Genomic DNA, 17,928 nt, shown 5'->3' with positions numbered 1-17,928 from the left:
TTTTTTTAAACTTGCATATAATATTCACTTTTCGAATTATACATATTTTGTAATGAAATACTTGTATATATTAACATAGTATCATCATATTAGTTTTGAATTACAACTTCTGTTCGTTAACGATGTACATGCAATCTAAATGGCTTCTGATCATCTTACTTGCTACCAGGCTTTATAATTACACGTGTTTATACTCTTGATATGATAATGTTAAACATCATTATATGGCCTAGTTGGTAACTTAGTTATTTCGTTCCAAGGAATCTTTGGCGATTTTTTTTGGATAGATTATGTGAGAGAGGATATCCGAAGGATTGAATTCAGATATGACGCCTGATAGATTTTTATTACAGAGTACAGACACTATGTCAACTCTCCATATGAAAAAGTTATAGGATAATGACTGTAACGACTGAAACTCACTCTATTAAATCTTTCAATGACGTAAATCTATTGATAACAGCCATGAGATTAAAAGAAAACAATCGTTAAATATGAAACAGTTAATCTGTAACAGTTATTACGGATTAAATGATCGAGGTAACTGCACGCAGCGTGCGAAAGCTTCCCATTGTCCGCAGATAATGACCGCTGTCTTTGACCTCTGTTAATGTTGCCATACACGGGCTGTAAGTTACACGTATGATATGATATATACACATAAACGGCTAACTGAAAATGCAGCAGTACGCTTCCCACTTGAAGAAATCGATCCCAACTGCTTAAATCATTCGTGTATAGCGGTCCTTAGTGATTTAATACTTTTCTGTCTAACCTTTTATGGATTATGATTCAGTTTTTTTTCGTCGGATTGGAAAATGAACAGTTCAATGACTTTTTACTTAAGTGAGAAATAAAACCTTTCAAAGATATAAAGCATGTCCAAAAATTTAACTTATTCTATTTTCCACACTGTACTAAGATTTTTCATTATTATATATTCTTAGCTGTCGCCCGCGACTCCATCCGCGCGGAAGTAAAAAAAAAAGTAATAAGTAGTCGATTTGTTCTTCCAGACTATGTTCTACATCTATGCTATCTATTTCAGCGAGATCCGTGCAGCCGTTCTAGAGCTACCTTTAAACAAACATCCATCCATCCAAACATTCGCATTTATAATGTTAGTAATATATCACCAATCTGATGACCACTTTTCAATATACATTCGGTCCATCACGTAATGATTACAAATGTTTTTTTTTTTAATCGTCTAGGTTTCTCGAACGTGCCTTGTTTTGCTTTCATTACTTATAACATCAGACGTGTTTCAATTCTTGTTCTATGTAGTTTTATTTTACATATTGTTATTAAAAATTATTCATAATACGTCAGCTCATTTTTCCCATTATATGTACTTATTCAAATATCGAATAAATATATATTATATATTATAGTATATAAATAAAGTATACATAATAGGCATAGATTTACCATCAACAAGACAGATTCAGAAACTATCTAGCATCTAGACGAAAGGGTGATACAGAACAACATATCATAGAGCGGCTCGTATTTTTGTTACACGTAGGGGGAAGTCCCCTAGTGGCGGACACCTAAGGTTATTTATAAATAAAATAAAAAATATTTTACGAAATGTTTATTAAATTATGACTTATGTTAGATAACAAAGTTAGAAATCAAATTAAATTAACAAAAATGCAACCTCTGCTAAAATATAATTAATACTATCAATCAAACTTTGGTAACAAAAAATATAATTTTAAAAAGTGGCACCTAGTACCGGACGAATATTTGTGCCATACCCCTAGCACCGGACATTTCAAAATAACCTGCATCGATCACATATGTAGCCATCTCCACACTCTGGAATGTCTGCACATGCTTCATGTACCCACCCACGACAGGATGAGCACTGGATCCAGTCTTCGTCAGTGTCTTCTAAGCAAACTACGCAAATTGTTATGTTTGTGTTAGATGTTTCAGTTAATGGTCGTACTTCACTTCCTTTCTTTCCTTTAGGTTTCACGTTTGTCGCTTCTTTTCCCTTGTCTACGCTCTTTCCTTTAGTTTTAATTCCTTTGGTTTGCTTTCCTTTACCTCCCATTGCTACTTCAAACTTAGATTTTATTTCTTCCTTTTTATCTTTCATGTTCTTTTCATTTTCTTTTTCTTCTGCCAGTTTTTTGTATGGCGATGAAGTTAAAATTTCACTTCGTTCACTCTTTCTTTTTCGAGCTGCTGTTCGTTTTTTTGCTGCGTCAGGCAACGGTGATAAGTTATGGATTAGTATCTGAACAAGATCGGGAGCAGAACTTGTCGACGGTTTGGGACTTGTGGTTATAGGCTCACTAATAGATTGTTCAGATTCTTTCATTTGCTCTTCTATGATTGAGTTTGATATCACGACAGCTTGTTCGTTGTTTAGTGCGTTCGATGAAGTTTCTGTTTGTTCTAGTGGTATATTGGTCATATCTGCAGCCAAATAATCTAGGTCAGAAAATAAATGTCTGTCAAATGGATGGATTCCAGTGCATTTGAATCCAGATACTGCAATATCCAATCGAGCTACTTTTATAAATGCTTCTTTGACCAAACCAGCAATGTCGTAATCCGTTATCCGACATCCAGCATTTGTTCTCATCCACAAGTCGCATTGTTGGCTGTATGCATCTTTAAATGGCTTCATAAATGTCCTGTCCAGAGGCTGGAGCTTGTGCGTAGTGTGTGGTGGTGAACTCATCAAGTGAATATGATTTTCTCTGCAAAAATTGATTACCGCCAATGTCTTGTGGCTGCAATGGCCATCCAGTAGAAGCAGCACAGGGTTCTCTTTGGTTGGTTGCGTGTGTTTGACGAATATTCTTAAAAATATTATTAAAAATAGTAAAAAAAAGTCACTATTCATCCACCCTTTTGGCTGGGCCACACCGATGCTCTCAGCTGGAGCATTCATCATAAGCCTTTCATTCATTCTTTGCCTAGGAAATACGAAAAATGGGGGTATGTAGTGACCGTTAGCACTCATACAGAACAAAACTGTGATGTTTTTGCCTCTCTCAGCAGAAGTGAGCTTACCTACTTGACGGATGGCTTTCGGAGCGAGAACTTTTTGATGTTTGTGCACGCAACTGACACCAGTTTCATCACAGTTATAAATTCTTGAGGGTGTGAATTTGTACTGTTTCATCAGCTTTTCAAGGTTGTCGTAGAATAGATCCACTTGTGGTTTGTTAAATCCTACGGCGCGCATCATGCTTGTCGATTCCGGTGCTCTCAACGAAATGTCAGAATGCCTTTTCATGAAGTCGTAGTAAAAATGTTTACCAGCACTGCCTTTTTCTTTATTAAATCGATGAGGAATCTTCATGACTTCAGCTAAGTCGTATGCTAATTTTAGAAACTCCTTTTTCATGAGCGGCATGCATCTATTCGATAAATCTTTAATGTGATCCACCAAGACTTGTTCATACTCTGCTGAGAAGGTGCTAGGGAACCTACCTAACTTTGGTTTCATTGTTACTTCTTCTCCTCGATTTAGGGCCTTTATTTTATCATGTATAGTGCTTTTAGGAATATTGTATTGCATTGCAGCTTGTCTTACACTCAGTTCTTTTGACATAACCTTATCAATAGCAGTTTGTAAGCTCTGTGGCTCCCAGAATCCTTTCTTTTTCTTCTCTTCCATTTTAATTATCTTTTTTCTTCTATATTCTAAAACAAAATTAAATAATTAGAATAAATGACGTAAATTCTCACAAGAAATATCAATATGTTTACTGTCCGGTGCTAAGGGACGACTTAGTGTCCGGTGCTAAGGGACAGACATTTTCGTTCATTAGGTGGTACCTACTAAAACTGTTTAAAAGATCTAATAATATTCTACCATTTTACGGATAACAATCAAGTACTACTTTTATCTTTGAATACCACTCAAATGTCAATGCATAAATATACTAGAATTACTTACATTGATATTTAGGTGACGCCGTGATTTTGCGCCTAAAACAGCAAACGGCTGCTCCCACCGTGGCCGTGTGCGTCACTGGCGAGGCGCGGCGCGTGATCCTGTACCTGTGTGCCCCCCGCGCCCCTTTCACTTGTATTTTGAAATAAAAAGATTTATACTCGCTTAAATAGTACGAGTGTCCGGCGCTAGGTGCCGTCCGGCGTTACGAGACTTCCCCCTAAATGCTCTAGTCTATACCCACCTTTACGCTAAACACAAACGTTATTTAATTCATTTTTTAAAATTGTCTCGTTTAACTCTTTTCATACCTTGTCTTCTAACAACAAACAAATCTATTGTGTACTCCCTATAGATATAGACCATTGTCTTAGTGTTCGTTCGGAATGGATTATCTTAGCTTTTTTGTGCAAAAAAGTAATTAATTAAATCCCCTGTCAGAGGTGGGTGGTATGGAATATTAGTGTATAATTTACATTACGAGTACTGGTTTAGTTTCTTACTTGTTGAACGAAGCATGTTGAAACAATTGGTACTCTGTACCAGTTTAGGTTTATGGAATAAATTTGAATTTAGTCACCATTTGTGTCCTGGTTTGAATAATTTGAATGCCGCAGATTTTTAAACATACAGAAGAATATATTTAGACTATCTAACTAATATTATAAATGCCAGAAGTTTGGATGTATATGGATAGATGACTGTTAGAAGGTATCTCCGGAACGGCTCAACGGATCTTGATGTAATTTGACACAAATGTAGAACATAGTCTAGAAGAACACATAGGCTACTTATTACGTTTTTCTAATTCCGCGCGGAAGGGGTCGCGGGCGACAGCTAGTTGATCCATAAAAGCGATAGGTTATCTAAATAACTTAGGTTTAGCGATTTATATCTCAGACATTTGTAAATACTAAACCAGCTGATATTACGTTAGTTGTTTGTAAATATGCATTGACTATAAACATACGAATATCACCCACACGTTCACACCTCATGCTTCCTCATCCGTATTGCGTCACGCGACAAAATTAGAATGCATGCGACAGTGAAAATAGATCTTGTAGGAAAAGGATGATTTTTAGATGATTGCACTAAAATATTGTAAAGGATCAAAGAAAGACATTTTGGGTGGTCGTTTTCGAAGACTAACTGTATCTTTTCTTAACAGATTTAATAGATTTACTTGCAAAGGATTGAATTATTGTGACGAAACGGTTCTATTCAGATGCATTTTCCTAAATAAAACCACTACCGCTGAATGTAGGACGATGCAAATTTGAAATTCAAAGTTAATGGACTTGACAATGTCATTCGAAACTCCTATATTTGTTTGAGTTGGTAACCGTAAAATGGACTAAACGTGTAAATTAATAAAGGCTTTCTTTCCAGCTTGAAGACCTGGATGTGGTGCTCTCGGCGGATACGCCAGAGCCATCCGGCCCGATCGCATCTCGTCCAATCAACATAGACTTGTCCCAGCCCGCCAATAACATACAAAACACGTTCAACAAGTATGTACTTAACAGGTGTCAACTATATTTGGGCTCTATTTTTTTCAGAATGTGAACCAACTAACAATAGGTTTTAATTTATTTGATTAATGCACAGGTCTGTTTGTATCTAGAATTACAAGATTCTTATCTGAACGACTACGAAAAGTAGACTTCTGTAAATAATGTAGGTTCACGTTTTTGAACTATAATGCATCAATTGTTATTAATAAAAATTAAAGCGCCCAACAAACGATCAAATGTTTTGTCAAATTTGTTTGATCGTAATATTTATCAAATGTTTCTAATATGGACTAAATCGTCAGACACGTCAGTCGCGTACTATTTGACAAACAAGTGAAATTAACAAAAAAAATTTATAGTGTAGCGATCGCTTAATATCGAGGAAATAAGATTGATGTTATGAAATAACTAGCGGTTGTTTGTATTCTTACAACTGCACACTAACTTGTTTAGATTCCTTCTATATTTCTCACGTCACGTCTTTTGTTGATAATTATTATTAGTTTACAGTTAAAAACTCGTTCCTTTTTTGATTATACGTTCTTAAACGGATATTCACTAATTAAGTGTCGGTTCTTAAAGTTGTAAATAAAAAATAACACGGATATTCGACATTATAGTGAAAGTATTTCTATTGAAAAAACTTGAGAGCTTGGTAACTTATTAATCGTAAACTAAAGTATATATTCCTATTCGACTTATGCCGGAGTGCTGAAGTTTCCAACAATTTTTTCATTACCTAATGATTCATTACAGAGTACATGAAACGAAATATTTAGTAGTTTTTTAGTCAATTAATATTTCCCTCCTGAGATGACTCTGTAATTAAAATGCATCCGAATTTGATTATATTGTTCTAATTTGACGAAATATATAGAACGTAAAAGTAGAAAAGTGTTGTTGCGGTAAAATAAAAAATTTTTTTTTTTTTATTTCATGACGAGTGATTAAATATTAATTTAGAAAAATTGCACGTTGATAGGTAAAAATTTGCCATCTGTGATATATGATAGCAATTCGCATCACTTTGGATAGATAAACAGGCAAATAAAAAGTATCTAACTTCGGTTACTTCCTGATAGAAAAAGTTTTATAGAAATTAAAAAATTAATTGAATATTTTTAATAAACATCTGAAAGTAGAATTAAGATTAAGGTAACTTAACTATCATATTGTGTTTTTTAAACATTAAAGAATTTTAAATAAGAGCAGTAATTTATCTTTCCATTATAATATGTGGGGCAAAGTTACATTTATTCTTTTCTTTCGAGCAGACCGAGCTCGTTGCGCATTATGAAAAACTGCACAATGCTATGACCTATTTTATATTCTTCGTAATTGTTTGCTTTTAGTTCCGTGTTGAATTTTCTTTCCCCAACAGTTAACAAAACTATATTTTTTGTCTTTATCTAGTGTATTTAGTAAAGTAAATATTCGAATTTTACGAAATTTTGACGCTTCAAGTTGAACTTAATTATTCATTAATTATTTTTATTTAAAGAGTTGCATCGGGAAAGTCGTACAATTAATTTCTACTAAGTGCTGTATTTTATATAAATACTATTAATTCCTTTGCGGCTTCAAATCGAATCGAATTCGAAATCATTTAAAACTTTCTGGTATTCATAGCTAATGTTATTAAAAAAAAATCTTAGAAAAAATGTTACTAAATTATTCACGAGATATTAGTTAAATTATTCACGAAATTTCGCGTTTAAAAGTGAACTTTGCTCTTTGTTTATAAAGTCTAAGCATCCATTTGGAACAGAGTATAGCCATAGTCGACGGCTTACTTGAAAATAGCTTCGTATGACGTAGCACCGTGAAAGTGAATCGCGCGGAAAGAAACGTCAACAGACTTTTTGTAAAACGATGTTTCGATTAGATACCGATGTGAATTTATTGCCTTTCTATATCTAATTTTCTTACCTCGTCGTATAATATAATACATATTTGATTATTTATTTTGATGTAAATAAAATGTTAATAATTTATTGTTACATCATAAAAGGAGTATCCGATGTTAATATTAAAATATTAGTATTAGTATTTTGTTAGATAATATTAATTTTGTTGATATTTCAACTTAAGATATAAAGATATATGAAAGAAATGTTTACCTATAATTTATGTATTTAGAGAGTCGCGATGTGTATATAATATTCGTGATACTTTCATTAAAATTGATGGAGTCATTACTTCCACGACAGATGAAGTTATTAGACTCTAATATACGACGATGTTATGTAAAACGATTTCTCGAAACAATTTGTGCCAACCCTATTTGACGTGGTTACGTGGTGTAAGATAATGATGGTTTTATTCCAGGGGTTTGACAAATATCTTGAACGAACGTGGTAGCCTCAACATGTACCAAAGTGGGGAATCACTAACTAGGATGTCACCTCCTAGTCTCGTGTCATCCTTACTTATGGAGAGTTCAGGCACGTTCAATGCAGAGTCATTAGATAGCAGGAAATCTATTGCATCTCATAAAGATCCAGGTAAATTTAAGCTTTATGCCCCTAGATATACAATCGAAATTCAGTTGCATATACCGTGAAATCCTTTTGTTTATAATCACGGCCACTTATATCTTGTAGCATAGAAGTAACCTAATTAGTCCATCCTGAAATGTTTCTTATTTTTATGACTACAGGTTTACCAGTAACATCAGGTCGAGAAAGTATCGATCCAATGATGACAAGTATGTCACTTAGTATATTAGACGACAAAGATATGAACACGAGTTTCTTCTCGCAGACCACCTTCCCTGATAATGAAAGTCTAATAGATTCTTTACCACCCAGTTTGGTTAGCTCAGTTAACTCCTCGTACGTTATAAATACAAAGCCTAAAACGGAAGCTACCGATTCTAATATATTCAGTTCGGCGACATTCACTCATCTAGAACAATCTGAAAGACTTCTATCCGCCCGCCCTAGATGTCAACTCTACAATAGTTATACAAAACGTGAATCAGGCATACGAAATACAGAGAGTTACACAAAATCAAGAGAAGAAGCCTGTCAAATAGACCAAGTTAATAAAATACTTAGTGAAAATTCAGATAACAAAGATTCACCGAAAATATCAAAATCTAATGATATGAGCGAAACAATAACGCTACATTTCGCAAATAACAAATACAAAAATAAAGACGCAGAGAAAGAAAATCTGAACGAAACATTTGAAACGGACGATGCATTTTACAGAGATAATGGTTTACAGAAAGTATCAGATTTAGTTAAAAACAGTATGAACGTTACGTGTGATAAACAAGAGTTGAATGAAATCAAACAAGCTCGTCAGAAACTTTCGTTAGCTAGAAGAGGATTGCCGATTGAACCTGACAAACCTTTACCAAATCAAGTTGATCCTACAGCTGTGAAAACAATACAATTGCCTAACCAAACGATAACAGTTCCCCGACAGAGTGTAGAAAGTGTCTCTGAATTGATGAAAAGGAGATCACAGAATTTGAATCATGTAACAACCGAGGAACCGCCGAGGGAGACCCCGAAGAGGAATGCAACGTTCAGAAAAGTGTCACCACGGCAAAGCGCTACTGTCGTTTACGTTAAATCTGATGAAAACAAAATAATCGATATAAATTCTGCGACAATGAATCTTATTGGAGCCGGACAAAATACTTTACAACAAGAAGTAAGTATGAAATACTAATTAAAACAAAGTTTTTTATAGCAAATACTTGCAAGTGGTTACTAGAATTCGCTAAAATAGCGAAGTGACCGTTATACATAGAAGAGAAGGGAATGCACAATGAAAGACTATATTTTCCCCTCCTTTGCCAAATCCACCTTCCCTTACTATTCCTTCGTTATGAGGAAATGGTGGGAAGGATACTAAAATTAGGCCTCCAAAAGCCTTAAAAGACTATAGGTATTAGAAGATTCAAACTGCATATCTCTTTAGTTTGTATCTCTACTAAATGTTTCCTACATGTTTCAGGAGTGGGGGTCTCAGGAAACAGCAATGGTGGGGTCCAGCGAGAGCACCGACACTGGCACCTTCAGCTCCTCCAGCCCGCCGGAGAGTGTGCCTGACACCACGAGACACACGCACTACAGTAAGTTTACCACACTCACAGTTAAATTATCAATTAGGGAGTCCCTTACTGGGATTTCATAAGGATCTTCCTTAGTTAATAATTAAAGAGTGTAAGTATGACAGTATCATACTCCAGGTGAGTTAAAATGAGATCACGAATTTCCATTTGCCACACAACGTGACAGATTTTTTTTTAAATATCACATACTAGCTGTCGCTCGCAACTCCGTCCGCGCGGAATTAAAACGTAACAAGTAGCCTATTTGTTATTCAAGATTATGTTCTACATATGTGCTAAATTTGACCAAAATCCGTTGTTGAGCCGTTACTGAGATACCTTCTAACAAACATCCATCCATCTAAACTCTAAACTCACATCTATATATATAAAAGAAAGTCGTGTTAGTTACACTATTTATAACTCAAGAACGGCTGAATCGATTTGACTGAAAATTGGTGGGCAGGTAGCTTAGAACCAGGAAACGGACATAGGATAATTTTTACCCCGTTTTCTATTTTTTATTTCACGCGGACGGAGTCGCGGGTAAAAGCTAGTTTATAATATAAGTAAGATTATATAACTTAACCCAAATTTCCACTAGTTTAATTTATTTCCAGCTTGCGAAGTCGCATCGACACCTTTGGTTTCAAAGAAAGCACCCAAAAATGAATTACTACAAACAACAATATCTCCAATATACGCAGTTCAAGACAAATCATTCGTACTAGGTAAAGCACATAGTACAGAAATGGAACAGACTTACGATGTTAACACAACAGTGATTCTAAACAATGCGAACGCGACAAGCAACACGCCGAAAAGGGATTTAGGGAATGTTAGTACTGAAAAGATAACACCATCCGGAACTATGGTTAAAGTTTCACCAAGTAAGATTTCACCTACTAGTACAGGTGAGTTATTTTTCTTTTACAATGTTTTTTTTTAATATACAGGATGTTTGAAAAGGATGGACTTCTTAAATATTTTTGTTCCTAAATTTATTTGTTATTTTTGAATATTTCAGGACCTTATAGTTCAATGGCACCTCCTACATGTGTACCGAAAAGAGCAAACCTGCCGACATCGAAGTTAAGACAGTACAGTTCACACAGAGAACTTAATAGAATTCCAGGTAATATGTTACCCTGTGGCCATTTTCTTTCTTTGTAAACATTTATCACGTTATATCTAATTTAAGTAAGATCATGACTAGCTGTCGCATGCGACTTCGTCCGCGCGGAATTAAAAAAAACTTGATTCTTTTCTCATATAAGGAAAGGATGGAAAGGGGAGGTGGATTTGATGAAGGAGGAGATTCATAGGAAGGTTAAATATTCTCGTTTTGTGCAACAACGGGTGGGCAACGCATCTGCAATTGCGAATGTCTATGGGCATGTCTATGGGTTGCGTCGCCTTTTCGGCGAATTCATGTGGCCGCTTGCTCGTTTGCCACATTGTGATATAAAAAAATCATAAGTAGCCTATGTGTTGTTCCAGATTGTGTTAAAAATCTGTGTCAAATTTCATCAAGATCCGTTGAGCCGTTTTGGAGATACCTTCAAATAAACACCCATCTAAACATTCGTATTTATAATGTTAGTAAGATTTAAACCATGTTGTAATTAGTTCATAATAAAAAGTACAATATATGTATCAGTGGAAATAATCGCGCTAGTGGAAAAGAGATTTAATGATTATAATTTATTTCAGGGAGTAACCCGAGCGGTTTGTTGGCGCCGCGCACTTCAATAGGGCGAGCGATGGTGCGACGCGGCGTGTACGCCTCAAACCCCGCGCTCAGCCCCACTGCCCCAACCCCAGCCCCACACCACGCCAACCCCCACCCCGCACACGCCCCCACTACCACCACCACCGCACCACCCATCAGAAGGGAGTCATACACAGTAACAGTTGCTCAGGTAGTTTAGTCTATTTTGTCTTAGCTGAAATCGATATTCGATCTGGATCCTATTCATTCTTGTCTGATAAAACCTTTAATTAACATTTTTTGATCAATTTGGATCTAACCAATCGATGAAGAGAAAAACTGAAAGCTTTAAGTAGATGGCGCTAGTGTCAAGAGTGGACTGTCATCTGTCAAATTTTATACGTCATTCTAGCGATTTTCATTTTTTTTTTGTTATAAATAATTTATGAATTATCTAAAAAAATACTTTTTTTTAAATTTATTGAGCTAAATTTGACGAAATTCGTTGCTATGACTACAGTTCATAGAGTACTTTGTATATAAAAGTTTTTTTGTTGTATATCTGTGGTATATTCAGTGTTACTTTCAATGTTGATTATGACATTTAGAGTGAGAAAAAAACAATTTTTCTTCTTATTGTTTAGCGATTAAATAATTTTTGTACTTCGTTTAATAAAGTTATTAAAATAATCAGAATTATTGCAAGGATCGAATATTGATTTGAGACATAGATTTTACGGAACAGTTCAGAATTTCAGAGAATTCGTTGCATTGCAATAATTTTAAAACAGCTTTAGTAATTGTTTAGCTTTTAACTTCATTGTAGGAAAAATTGGTATCATTTTAGTTAGGAAAGCTTATGCTAATTATAAATTGGGTAGATTTAGACATAATTTAGAACTAACACTAACTAAGAAATAACAACATGCGAATTAAAAAAAAAACTTATACGTTAGTGAATCTGTCTTTTAAATAAATACATCGTTTACAAACATTTTTTTTACGAGTTAACTAATTGTCTCTTTTTGTTTTTTTTTACTTAAATAATTAAAAAATATAGTGAACGTTATTTTATTACAAAGTACAAAATTAACAGATTTTAATTTCATAAAAAAAATCTTAGTCGCATGGAATGTGTTAAAGCCCAATTCTACTACAATATAATTTCTTGTATATTCTAGAATGTACTCGATGAGAAAGACAAACAAACTCAAAAGCCAACAGTTCCAGTGTTAGTGCGTCAGGGAACGGAGACTTTACGACGTGAAAGACCTCAAAGTCAACTGGTCGCACCAAAAGATGTGAGTTATTACTGTGGTGTTAGTTCTAACACTTTCAATGCCACTGACTCGCTTATCGAGTACACTTTACAAAAAACGATGTGGCAGTGAGTGTGTTAAGTGCATGTGTACTTGAATTGGTTCATGGGTTTAAGGTACAGTTGATTTTAGATAAGTGAGAGTCCATGTGACTGCAATACTTTGTTCGCTGATAGTGGTTTCTCGCTTATCCAGGTTCGACTATATTTTTCATATATTTAAGAAATCCATTTTTGACTGGGAATTTCTATTCCTGGAACGTGCTATTTTCTTCTGTATTCTACCTTTTTTTAATAAAATAGGTCTATTACATTGTAATTTAAAATGTTTTACTATTATTTTTCAAATAAGTATACTATATTGAGTATATTTGGAATAATTTTTTTTAGTTTTAAAAATATTTGAAGTTAGATTTATTCAATTTTTTTGCATGGAATTTGCACTTTACATTTTTATCCATTCTAAATTAATGTATGTGTATTTGAGGTGTTGGTTTTGCCTTAAATATAATTTACTAGCTGCTGAAAAAAAAGTTACTAAGTAGCCTATGTGTTCTGAAAGGCTACATCTATGCTAAATATGATCGAGATCCGTTCAGAAGTTACGGAGATATCTTCAAACAAACATCCATCTATCTAAACATTCGCATTTATAATATTAGTAAGATTTAAACCTCGTTGTAATTAGTTCATAATAAAATGTACAATATATGCATTAGTCGAAATAGTAGCGCTAGTGGAAAAGAGATTTCAGATCAGACAGATCAGAGATCATTCTTATTTTATGTTTGTCAATGTGGATTTTCACTGCCGAAATAATCATACAGAATTGTATTTACTATATGAAAATACAAAGATAACATAATTTTATTCAATTGTATCGCTAGTGGAAATCCACTTTAAGGTGTAAATCTTCTAATAATGTTTCATTATTTTTAATAGCATCTCTATGTTTATTGGATTAAAGACAGCTTTAATTTCATTTTTTAACTTTATTGCATGACGGATTAATTTAAGATACATTACCTAGATGCATTCTTTAGAAGTTTTTTCATTGAAAATAAGTTATTAAAAAAAAGAACTAGATTTTTTTTTCGGTACACACCTAAATTAATATAGTATAGTTTAGTCTTCAGTTAACACGTTCAATGCCACATTGATGTACAAGTTCAAATCAATACGTGAAAATCTTAGTGGCATTTCACGTGTTGATATAATTAAAGCTGTCTTGCCACCGTGTGTTGTGACTAACAAACGTCGCTTGCTTGTCTTGTGTCGTGTTTAGCATCGTGGGTCTACGATGACAACCGGAGTACCGCATCCATTGAGAAGCTATTATAATATACCTGTAAGTTATTGATTTATGTAAAATGTTAGATAATAACTGTATTACTCTAAAAAATGCAGTTGTACACTTTGGGACTTACCATAAAATTTAGTATTTCAAATATATTTCAGCTTAAACATACGTCAACCCTTTTTCACTGTGATTTTAGCTCCTGAAACATTATTATGCGTAAATTTAAAATGCGATCTTTACCAATAAGAAATGAATTACTTTTGCCGAAAGCATTGTGTCGATACATATCTATGGTGAAACTAGCTGTCGCCCGCGACTCCGTCCGCGCGTAATTAAGAAAAACATATTAAATAGCCTACGTGTTCTTCCAGCTTATGTTTTGTAAGTCATACTGCGTTGACGTCAATAATATCAATCAGCGGCGGTCAAAGGGTTAAAACATGAGTTTAACTAATAACAGTATCTGTATAACTCCAAAAAATACAGTTAGACACCGTTTATTTAAACACATGTTTTAACCCTTTTACCGCCGGTGATTTATATTGCTGTCGACGTGGTTATAAAACATTATATTTTACCTTTAACTATGTATCCTCAAAATTATTTTGTTATTTATTTGTCAAAATTTCGCAATTATATTTCAGTGATCATGATTTTTGATAATGTCTATTATCAGCGTGCGATAAAAGGGTTGACAAATATTTAAGCTTTAATGTAATTTAAACACTAATTATTTTATGGTTTGGCCCTACAAGTCCACTGCTGTACTAAGTTCATACTACAAAAGTTCGTTCCTCAACTTATGGTCTATTTTACTAGTCGTTTGACTTATTGATTCGTTTTACATTTTTTGCATTTTTTTTATTATTATATTAGAAGGAAAGCAGATAGTGCATGTTATTATTGTATTACACTCTTTTGTAGTATAAATTAAATTAAAGGATAGCTTTAATTGTTTTTGTTATTTATCAAAATGGTATTCTAATATATTCTAAGTTGCACGGATAGAGCAGATAAAGTATAGTCATCTCATTTTTTTTCTTATAGACTGAAAGAGATGTCTATGTTTTTAAAGGTGTTTCTACATTGGTATGTATATGAATGTCTTATATATTACAGCAGGCCCCCACTTCGCGTCCCCACGTGACATCGAGTGCGACTGTAACCCGCGTGTCTCGCCCCACTTCTGTACCTACACAGAGACCTGTTGCTGGTTTGTATACCTATATATAATTAGCTGTCTCCCGCGACTCTGTCAACGCTGAATAAAAAAAAACTTAATTAGTAGCTTATGTGTTTTACCACATTATGTTCTATATCTAAACCAAATTTCAGCGAGATTCATGCAGTCCTGGAGTTATCTTCTAACAAATATCCATACATCCATCCATCCAAATATTCTTATGTATAATATTAGTATAATTAACAATTAAAACAATCCTATTAAATTGTTTAGAATTAAAATTTAGACATATTATGCGATAACTTAGATCGGTAATATTTTTCGATCTTATCGAAGTTTTTATGTTACTAAAATTAGATCTGGGCTTCGTCCGCGCGGAATTAAAAAAACGTAATAAGTAGCCTATGTGTTGTTCCTATGTTATACATCTGTGCCAAATTTCATCAAGATTCATTGAGCAGTTCCAGAGATAACTTCAAACAAACATCCATCCATCTAAACATTCGCTTTTATAACATAAGTAAGATTTCCATTACGAACTTCTGCAGCCAGAATCAACTTTGACGAGTGATGTGACTCGATTTGCATATTTCCCCTTAGTGTTATAGCAGTATCGAGTTTTTTTTAATCTTATATATATAAAAGGAAGTCGTGTTAGTTACACTATTTATAACTCAAGATCGGTCGAACTGATTTAGTTGAAAATTGATGGGGAGGTAGCTTAGAACTAGGAGACGGACATAGGAACTTTTTTATCTTGTGTGCATTTTTTTATTCCGCGCGGACGGAGTCGCGGGTAAAAGCTATTAATAAATAAATTCCAAACATTTCAGCGGTAGATAGTCGTCCGTTCACAGCGGTAGAGTCGCGAGTGTCGGCTCTGCCGCGGCCATCGCGTCTTCCCGCGCCGCGCCGCACCATCAGGTAGACTTTACATTAAACCAGGTAACGCACCTATCTCTCTTTAGTACACACGCTATGGGCCCGGTGATATGGTAACTAACATTTCATTATTATCTAGAAAACTTTAACCATACGTTTGTGCTTACTTTCTTTTATAGCAGTCGTCCAGTGAAAAAGGGTACTAATAGTGACAATAGTAGAAATGGTATAGAACTTTTTAAATAACTTGTCGGATCGAATTCTTGTTAGATCAGAATGGTGTAGTGGACAGTATAAGAATGCGAGGGGAGAGCATTGCGCAGCGCGCAGATGATTGAGCCGCTAAGATATTTGAAAAGACGTATAACTAGGCTTACCATAATTACGAAGAGCCAAACCGGGACGCAGAAGAGAAAGAGGCTCATTTTCATTTTGCTTTTCGCTTAATTTGTGTTTTTCATATTTGAAATGCAATCAAAATTATTATGAGTTGAAAACGCGGAATTATATTGAAAAAAAAAACGGCGCGGGGGAACGATTGGTTGGGGTGTCGGTGCTGTTCAAGTTTGACCGGGACGCCGGGACTGGGATCACAAACCGGGACTATCCCGGTCAAACCGGGACGTATGGTCAGCCTACATATAACTTCAGTTGCTTGCATGTTTAGGATTCATAGAATAAGCAATTGAAGAGTCTACTGTTTTTAATCTCGTAATTTAAACTACTTTCGTTTAAAGTAAACTGATTATTATTGATTCGTTAATTATTTCTAACAAAGGTTTGTAATGCTAATGTTCTAACCTTTTCGATTATTTACAGGTTGTGGTAACTATTAAAGCGATTTCTACATTTAGAAACTTTATAAAAAAACGTGTTGGGTACATTAATACAGGTTTTTGGTATATACCAGAAATAATAATAATATTGGTACTAATACTGAACATTGTCTTTTTTTACTACTTTTGGTTAAAATAATGAGGGGTTTACGAATTTTTTTAACGTTTTTTTTTGTTGTTTATGGTACTTTCTATATTTATTTATTGAAATGTTACATCACTGTTTTATAATATATAAAAAAACTTAAAAAGGAATCGATCTAAACATTCACGATAATATTTAGAAAATGATTGAAATACATTTTCGGAAATTGAAATCATTTTGCAAAAAAGAAAATTAAGGATAGGAAAAACGATAATGGATCTATTCTGTGTTTATGTATTTAGAAAAAACTTTTTTTTTAATTTCCAGACCACCATCAGTATACTCAGTGGCGCCTACGGCCGATTTCGACCAATACTGACCACTAACCCTCGTGCCAACTTTGACCGATGTGGTTCAAACTAACTATATAACTAAACTAAATCTAGCTTTATTATAACAGACTGAATGAAACTCGGTAAATTTTTTCCAAATTTTATACAATAACATTTGATAGATTTTTTTTTTAATTTGGTTCGTGAAAAGTAATCAGCATTAGTGATGTTGCCAGTATTGTAGTTTATCTACTTTTTGTTATAAAATTTAAAAAATATAATTGACTAAATCCTTATATTATTTCAATTATGACAATAATATATTATGAAAAATAAATTTAATTGATTTTTTTTATTTTCACTTTTCAAGTTTTATAATGCATGAAAAATATTCTCTTATTAATCAATTCAAATAAAAAATATGTTTCAACTAAAATATTAAATTATTTTAAAACATCTATTTTAGACAAATTCTACAAAAAAAAGAAATCTTTTTCTTCTACAAAAAAAACTTTTTTAAATTTCAAAAATAATACCGAAATCCAAATTTATTAAGCTGAAGTCAGCTTTTAAAATAATGTACGCATTTCATACTAAGCGAATGAAACAGATATATAAAAGCAACAGATTAGAAAGAGAAGCATCATGTATGCAGTTTCTCACTTTAGTATGAACTTACTGCGCTGGTATTTATTGCTAACTTCAGACTATAAAATAAATAAGACGATTGCTTTTTTCCCTAAAAAAAATATTTTATGTGTTTTTTTATC

General features: G+C 33.7%; 1 protein-coding gene across 3 annotated transcripts in view; it reads left to right on the top strand.

Moving 5' to 3' along the window:
• LOC106720854 overlaps window positions 1–17,382 on the top strand; it is a 28,744-nt gene extending 11,362 nt beyond the window's left edge. Inside the window, exons 4-15 of one of the 3 annotated variants that reach the window (XM_045683509.1) lie at window positions 5,318–5,439; window positions 7,771–7,946; window positions 8,102–9,108; window positions 9,415–9,532; window positions 10,132–10,425; window positions 10,539–10,646; window positions 11,225–11,433; window positions 12,404–12,523; window positions 13,826–13,888; window positions 14,960–15,053; window positions 15,857–15,947; window positions 17,154–17,382. In XM_045683509.1, the coding sequence (XP_045539465.1) occupies window positions 5,318–5,439; window positions 7,771–7,946; window positions 8,102–9,108; window positions 9,415–9,532; window positions 10,132–10,425; window positions 10,539–10,646; window positions 11,225–11,433; window positions 12,404–12,523; window positions 13,826–13,888; window positions 14,960–15,053; window positions 15,857–15,947; window positions 17,154–17,205 (2,454 nt within the window). In that variant the 3' untranslated portion in view covers window positions 17,206–17,382. Of the gene's footprint in view, window positions 1–5,317; window positions 5,440–7,770; window positions 7,947–8,101; window positions 9,109–9,414; window positions 9,533–10,131; window positions 10,426–10,538; window positions 10,647–11,224; window positions 11,434–12,403; window positions 12,524–13,825; window positions 13,889–14,959; window positions 15,054–15,856; window positions 15,969–17,153 lie in introns of all 3 variants that reach the window. The other 2 variants (XM_045683510.1, XM_045683511.1) reach the window with 2 other exon arrangements.
• Window positions 17,383–17,928: the final 546 nt, after the last annotated feature.

The sequence above is a fragment of the Papilio machaon genome, chromosome 22 (assembly GCF_912999745.1).
Source record: "Papilio machaon chromosome 22, ilPapMach1.1, whole genome shotgun sequence".
Lineage (NCBI taxonomy): Eukaryota > Metazoa > Arthropoda > Insecta > Lepidoptera > Papilionidae > Papilio > Papilio machaon.
This window is presented reverse-complemented; position numbering and strand designations above follow the sequence as displayed.